Genomic DNA, 8,348 nt, shown 5'->3' on the forward strand with positions numbered 1-8,348 from the left:
ATAAAGTTATGATAAATCCATATACCAACTTATCAAAAGAAACCTAACAATTTTGTATTTGGTAACATGCACTAAAAAAAAAATCTTCACTTGGCCTTATTGCCCAAACAGAATTTAAAACAATATACATTACTAGAGACAAAGAGAAACAGTCCATTTGTTATAAAAAGTTCAATTTAGAAGTAAGATGAAACAAGTTTATAATGGCATAATGTACATATATATATGAAAATATATGTATTGAAATGGATATATCTAACAGGAAAAATCAAAATATGCATGTTCTTGGTGAGGAACTTTAACACAATCATTCTCAGTCTCATACTATGTATGCATACATGCATAAGGATATAGCCATATGTGTGCTAGTCAATGTTGAATATCTGATCTTGAGATTCAAAAGCCCTTATTTTTAGTATTCTTAGTTTAGTGTTTGTTGATTTGTTTTTGTATTTTGGGTGCAGTATTTGTTGATTATCTAGAGTGTAATTTCGACAGCCATAGCAATTTTAAATACTAAGCTAGCATCATTGATACAGAATTGGGAATAGTAAGCTAATAGACTCAGAAAAACACTCAACTGGACATATCAGCCTGAGCCAAGAGGAACAGCAAGTTTACCTAGTAATCACTTACAGCACATTATCCCCACTAAGAATGTACAATACAGCTCTTTCTACATTAATCGACATTTATAATAGTGTCCCTACATTTGTCAATAAAGTTGAAGGGATCAAGCCTATACAAACTATTTATATAAACACAGTTAAGTGAGAAATGAATTTAAAAAATACAACTAGAAAAATTTCAATATGTTTGGAATTTAATAACTCATTGATTATAGAAAAATATCATATGAGACTTTTATAAAACTATTTGGATGAATGCTAATAAAAATAGCACATACTAAAATTTGTAGGATACAGTTTAAATTATTCTTAAGAAGAAATACATACCATTGGAAGTATGTATTAAATATTAGAACGTTGGGCCGGGGATTTAGCTCAGTGGTTCTGCCACCTGCCTCACAAGCTGAAGGTCCCGAGTTTGATCCCCAGTACAAAAAACAAATAAACAAACAAAAAAAAACCCAAAATTAGAATGTTGGTAATGCACTACCAATCTATCTTAAGATGTTAGAATAAGAAAAACATTAAATCATGAATGACAGGTAAACTATAAACATATATGAACAATAAATAAAATAAGAAAGATATTAAATAAAGAAGGGTTTAAAAAGCCAAAATGAAAGCATTAGCAAATTGGGAGATGCTAATAAATGAGCAAAATGAGTAAAGTATCTGAACTAGTACCTTACAAAAGATTTGGTGTATTGTATCACTGTACGAAATTTTCACCACTTCTCTCTGTTGAATTAATAAGAAACTTCACTAGACAAATTGTTTTGACCAATGAATGTAGTGTGAATGGAAGTGACACATGCCACTTCTGAACAAAAGCTTAACCCACTGGAAGTCACTATTACATTTCCTCCCACCATGAAGTAAGCATGGCCCTGAGAGAGGATTCTCAGCTCAGATCCCAGAGTACGAATCTGCATAGCCACAGCCAACTTAAGACAGCCTACTAAGTGTGAAAGACAAGTCTTTGTCACTGTAAGTCAAGGGTTACTTTTTTATTCTTTCCTAAGTTTACCCTCTCTTGTTATTTTTCCTTTTTCTTTATTTTTATTTTTCCTTATTTCCTTACTGCCTCTTCCTTTATTTTCTTCACTTTCATTAAACAACAGCATACTTCTCAAAAGACTGATTTATATGAAGATTATCCAAATGAAAATAATTCAAGATGATGCTAATTACCATATTAAGTTCTTTCTGAAATGCATGAATTTAAAAAGATTACTTGGAAGAATCTCACAAATAACATTAAATCAGACATGCAAAATAATGTATATTGAATGTTTATATGTTTATATGTATATTTTCATATTTATGTAAAACACCAAAGAAAGCAGGAAAAACTGAACTAGAATATTTAGGGACATGTTCTTGTTTAAACTACAAATAAAAGCAAGGAAATGACCACAGACACTGTGGTCCACATATGTAGGCCTCTTCAAAGGCTGAAGAATTGAGAAGGAAATATTAATTTTTATAAAGCAATAAACCCATCTTATAAAGAAAATTCTCAGACTGTCACATGAGTAGAATGAACAAAGAGCTTTTCAGTAATGGATTTCAATTACAAAAAGATACAGTGATCAATATTTCACAATATCATTACTGTTATTAGAAAAGTTCTTGCATAGATAAAGGGTAGATATTATTGTTGTTGTTAAAGAGAATAGACTTAAAAATGGGTCAAGCCCAGGACAATCCAGAAGAACTCAACTGTTGTCACTCTTCCACAAAATCTCTAAAATACTTTTTCAGAATATGAAATGAATCATGAATATTAAAAACTGCTAGGGCTGGGGATTTAGCTCAGTAGTTCTGCTGCCTGTCTTGTAAGCTCAAGGTCCTGAGTTCAATCCCTGGTACCAAAAAACAAACAAAAAAAAACTGCCCTTGATCTGACTACTTAGAAATAAGGCTCAATAGTATATGAAAATATATCCTTTTAGTAAATTGCTTCTGGAAACTAGCCATGACAGAAATGCTGGGCCAAACACAGATAATCAGGACATTTTATTTCTCTAGATTTGATACATGTTTCATGGCACCCACTTCAAAGCACTATATATTAAGTTAAAATTAGGTGGCCATAGCATTTTGCCTCTTTAGATTTTATTCTTTTGATATTTCCATTTAATATAAAGATTGTATATCCAGAGAAATCTTAATTAACTTTCGTGGGATAGAGATCCTTTTGAGAATATGAAGAAGCTATGAACTTTTTATTTACAGATAACTTTTCAAGGAAGTGACTGTAGTAAAAGAGTGTTTTCACTTTTGAAAAGAGTGAATAGGAGTAGACATAAAGGGGATTTTATGCTTCTCCCAAAAAATTCAAATTAGCAAAATAATGTAATAAAAATGCACAAAAAATAAAAATGCTCTCAAAGGCACCAAAATAGGAGAATTTCTAAAACTTCCTACTTATTAAGAATATGAAGTATAAATTACCTGGGAGACTGGAAAGATAAAATGCCTGTCTAGTACTCCTGTGAGTCATCAGGCCTCAGGAAGCCCCAAAATAGGCCATGCACCTTTGATTTGTTTACACTCAGACTTTCTCTTAGGCAGAAGCCTATAATTGCCTTCTCCACAGCATCCTACTGTGGTAGGCCTCCAGAGATATAATCTCAAATAAAATGTGAACATACTGAGTTTGTAAACATTATGCAATTAGAATATATAGTTGTGCACTCTCAAAAGTTTGGAATTTGTACATAAGTTCTAGATAATGTATCCTACACCCTGCTTCCATTCCTATATGTCAGTGAGCAACCCCCTTCAAACACTGCTTAATCTGCATGAATCACTAAGACTAAACTTTTGTAGTACAAGAAAGAGGAAGAAGGTAGGCACCAGGTTGTGCAATCTGTAAAGTATCTTTACACTTGTTTAATTTTTTTGAAAGCATCTGAAGCATTTGCAATGCTTGTTTCAAAACTTAGAGTTTTCTTGGCTGAGTCTAAGTATCTCACCAGTTCCCAGAAATTGAACACTGTGGACTGTTCCAGGTTATACAGACTCACAGGTCATCCAAGAATTGTGAAACAAAAAAACTTGACCACTTCAGTGAATAAGCAAACAGATAAATAAATAATGAGATACAGTAGCAACATCAATAATGAAAAAAGTAAACCGCAAACATGAAAGTAAACACATAATATGTGAAAATATTATGTACACATTTTTAAAGTACATCTGAAAACTTGGAAAATAGAATTTTCCTATTTACAGCAAAAGACAGAATATTAAAAGCAAACTATAAACTGGAAAAATATTTAAGATACGATGACAAAGTGTTTATGATGCTAAAGTTAAAACATATCCATACACTGAGAAGGAGGAGAAAAACACTCTTCAGATGGATATAGGCATATTTTGTTTCATTTCCCATCACACGTATTATATTTACCATTTCAACTCTTTGGAGAAATTCTCACTGGACGTGAAACAAATAACACTTTGGTATTCAGCTAATGCTGTTTCTTTTGAAATTTTCATTGTCATCAATAATGGAAAAGTGGGACATGTTGAATCATGAGGCATAAAGCACTTGTCATTAAATTACAAAATATTAGAGTAAAAGGACTAAGTTCAAATTCTGCCTTGATATCTGTTGGGGTTGTTCTTCTAAGAAAATAATCACATTTTTGAGCTTTACTTTCTGTTCCAAATGGGAATTCTATATTTCAAACGATGAATAATGGAATATCACATTATATGTGAATGTGTACCACATAGAAAATACAGCTATTTTATTTATAAGATGCCATCACATATAAGATTCACAGTTATTTTAGAGATGATAAAAATTTTAAATTGAAAAATCAATAAAATATGATAATACAAATAAGGTAGGGATATAAAATAAGGCCATATGTTTTAAAATGGCTTATAGACTCAATCAGTAAAACGTTAATTCTATACACATAATATTTCAATATATACCTTCATAGATTTTTCTTTAGTTGTTTTATATGTGAATATAATGTCTCTCCAAAGAAATGATAAAGCATTTCAGAAAAATAAACTTTTTGTATTGTCAATATCTAGCATAAATTCACAACAATTAGGTACCATTTATTTATATTTCAGATTTTGTAGAAAAAAATTGAGAAGATAGTAACATTTACCTGAGCCTTACTCTTTGAATATCCTGTATCAATAAGAAACTAAAAATGTTGGTATCCAACTTTGCGTTCAACTGAGGCATTATAATGAGCCCAGTTATAGCTCTAATATTTATTTCTGTCCTTTATTTAGGGAATATAGGCTGTGCATTTTACTGTGAAGATATAATTCTCTCAACTTTTGCGTATTTCTGGTAATCTATCAAACTGAGTCGCTGACTCTTCTTTTTAAGAATGTTTGTATAGCAAAAAGGAGTGAAAGACAACAATACTGTCTCTTTTCTTGGGAAAGGGTAGAAAATAGAGATAATTTTGCTGTCCCTTGGTAGTAAAGAAAAGGCATACTTACTGCTCAATGTAATAAAAATAATATTTCTGTGATTGACAATTTTATGTGGTAGCCTTACTGGGTTAAGGGATTCCCAAGTGGTTAGTAAAACATGGTTTCTAGATGTGCCTATAAGGGTGTTTTTGGAATAGATTAACATTGAAATTGCTAAAATAAGTAAAGATCTGCCTTCACCAATGTGAATGGGCATTATCCAATCCTCTGAGAGCCTAAATATAAGAAAAAAAAAAAGAGTAAGGGTGAATTATTTTTCTTCCTTAGCTATGATATCCATCTTCTCCTACCTTTAGACATCGGAGTTCCTGGTTTTGAAGCTTTGGACTCTGGGACCCAAACCAGCAGCCCCAGTCTTCGTAGACCTTTATACTCTGACTAACACCATTGGCCTTTCATTCTGCTGGGAGCTGATTGCCTATATTGGGGCAGTTTGACCTCCATGCCATGTGATTAAATTCCTATAGCAAATCTCTGCTCCTGTAGCAAATCCTACAGCAAATATCCATGTATTTCCTACTGGATCCGTTTCTCAGGGAAATTCTAACCAGTAAACCCTTCCTCCGCTGCACAAAGTAAACATGTTTTTGATCCACTATGAGGCTGTCTTTGATAGTACAACTATGGTGTGGCATCTGCCTCTCTGTGTTTTATTTTGGAAATTGGAGCTTTGGAAAATGGTGCAAAATGATAATGTGTCTCTTGTCATTCCTGGGAACAATACAGCATCCCTCATTTCTCAGCCAAGAGTCATGTTTTCTACCACCATCCATGTAATAATGGGAGGTTAAGTTGTTGGATTGCAAGTAGGGCAAAACTTTGAATCTTTGTCTTTATAATCTTCATTCTCCAATTTCACAATATATTTGGTAGAGTTTATGGTATAACATCCCATCAATAAAGAAATTTGAACCAAATTAGACAATCATAATTATAGTTTGAAATGATGCTACTCCAAAAAGACATTTAAAAATTTTTATCAATAAGACTTTTCAGAAAAATGGGTGATGAAATTATTTTAACTACTAGAGTACATGCCGAGACAAGAGGTTATTCTGAAAGAAGTCTAAGAACCTATTCTAGTCCTAAGAAATTATGCCATAATTGATATTCCAAGATAATTAAGTAGAAAAAGTATAAACACTAAATGAATACCATGGCAACTTGGAATTGGCACTTTTTTTCTTAAAGAAACCATAATTGGGGCTCCTCACCTCTCGGTTACTTCTGAGGACCCCCTGCAGGTAGTGCACATTCCCAGGGCCCTACAGCGGCGGCAAGAACGGTCACAGAGCAGGCCTCAGAGTCCCCGGCGACTAATGCTTGTGAGACCTGGACCACTGCTAGTCTCAGCGCGGAGGCCAGAGTTCAACCAATCCGCACGCCTCACGCTGGGCCGTTGGGACTGTGAGCCTCTAGCCTCGCGTGGCTGGAGGCACCGGTGTTCGCGTCAGGATCATTTTTCTATGGAGCGCGCGCAACACGAGCCGCCAGAGCTGCGGAACCTCTCTAGGTGCAGCTTCGAGGGCCTAGATCTGGATCCCCATGTACTGCATGCACTATAGGAGGCTGTGCCAGAAGTCGTTCGCCCCGCATCTGTGCAGTCAAGCACCATCCCCGCGCTGCTTCGTGGCCGCCATGTCCTTTGTGCCGCGGAAACCGGCAGTGGCGAGACTCTCGTCTACCTATTACGTCTGCTTCAATGGCTCATGGGTCAGCCACTCCTGGACTCCCACCCTATCCCCACACCCCAAGAAATGGTCCTTGTGCCTTCGCGAGAACTAGCTGAACAGATACACGCTGTGGCCCAGCTGTTGAGCAGCTCCTTGGGCCTACAGGTGCGGGAGCTAGGGGGAGGCCATGGCATGAGAAGGATCAGGGAGCAACTATCGAAACAGCAGTCAGCAGATGTGCTAGTCGCCACTCCAGGAGCTCGGTGGAAGGCCCTGAAAGATCATCTGGTCAGTCTAGAGCAGCTCTCCTTCATGGTGTTAGATGAGGCAGATACGCTTTTGGATGAAAGCTTCCTAGAACTGGTAGACTACATCTTGGGAAAGAGCCATATAGCTGAAGTCCCAGCTGACTTAAACAACTCTTTCAGTCCCAAAGTTGAGTTAGTGCTGGTGGGAGTCACCTTTCCTGAAGGTGTTGAACAGTTGCTAAGTAAAGTCACCAACCCAAACTCAGTAACCACCAGCACCAGCACCAAGCTTCACTGTATCATGCCTCATGTCAGACAGACATTTATGAGGCTGAAAGGAGGACACAAAGTGGCAGAGTTGGTGCAGATCCTCAAGCAGCATGACAAAAAACACAAGACTGGACCCTCTGGAACTGTCCTAGTGTTTTGTAACAGCTCCAGCACTGCCAACTGGCTGGGATATATTTTAGATGACTACAAAATCCAACACTTAAGTCTACAGGGAGAAATGCCAGCTTCAATGAGGGCAGGTATCTTTCAGCGTTTTCAGAAGAGCTCCGAGACATACTTCTCTGCACAGACATAGCTTCTCCAGGCCTGGACAGCACCCATGTGGGACTAGTTGTCAATTATGATTTCCCCCTCACCCTGCAGGATTATATCCACAGAGCAGGGAGGGGGGCCATGTGGGAAGTGATGTGCCAGGCACCATCATGAGCTTTGTGACCCATCCCTGGGACATGAGCCTGGTACAGAAGATTGAGCTCGCAGCTGGTCAAAGGAGAACCCTTCCAGGACTAGTGTCCTCAGCGGAAGAGCCTTTGTCTCAGCAAGCCTGATTTGAGTTGGCTTAAGTGTGATGTTAGAGCAGTGATATTTCTCCATGACTTGGGTGGGTGAACACACTTGTAAGAACAAGGTTTGGGTTTGTCCTATTGCCTCCCGGAGGGCATGGTGAGCTGTTTGTGGCCTTGAAAGGTAAACTGTTGGCTAGGGTTAGAGGCTCTCTTTCATGCAATACAAGAGAACTAAAGTAGATTTTGGATTTTTATTTTGTATCATGTTGTGATTTCTAAAAATAAATGATCATTATATGAGCTGTCTTTGCTATAATTACCATCAGGGCAGAATTCATTGAATTCTGAGGATTCCCATTCCAAACCACCACATGTAGGTCAAATGCTCTTTGGTTGTGTTTTGCTTTTTTTTTTTTTTATTGTTAGTTTTTTGGGGGATGGGAGGGAATGGAATTTGGTTTGGTTTGTTTATTTTGTGATGCTAGGATCACAGAACCCAGGGCCTCAGGCATGTGAGGCAAA

General features: G+C 36.6%; 1 protein-coding gene across 1 annotated transcript; it reads left to right on the forward strand.

Annotated features, from left to right (window-relative positions):
* The first annotated feature begins 1,510 nt into the window (after nt 1–1,510).
* On the forward strand, nt 1,511–8,049 carry LOC101711271 (putative ATP-dependent RNA helicase DDX28). The gene is given in 4 exon segments (XM_021257781.2): nt 1,511–1,547; nt 6,300–7,583; nt 7,586–7,705; nt 7,708–8,049. Coding segments are annotated over 4 exon segments (1,602 nt in total). The 3' UTR covers nt 7,869–8,049.
* Nucleotides 8,050–8,348: the final 299 nt, after the last annotated feature.

This window comes from Heterocephalus glaber, unplaced genomic scaffold (genome assembly GCF_053883595.1).
Source record: "Heterocephalus glaber isolate CG9 unplaced genomic scaffold, H.glaber_assembly_v1.0 deba00001666, whole genome shotgun sequence".
Lineage (NCBI taxonomy): Eukaryota > Metazoa > Chordata > Mammalia > Rodentia > Bathyergidae > Heterocephalus > Heterocephalus glaber.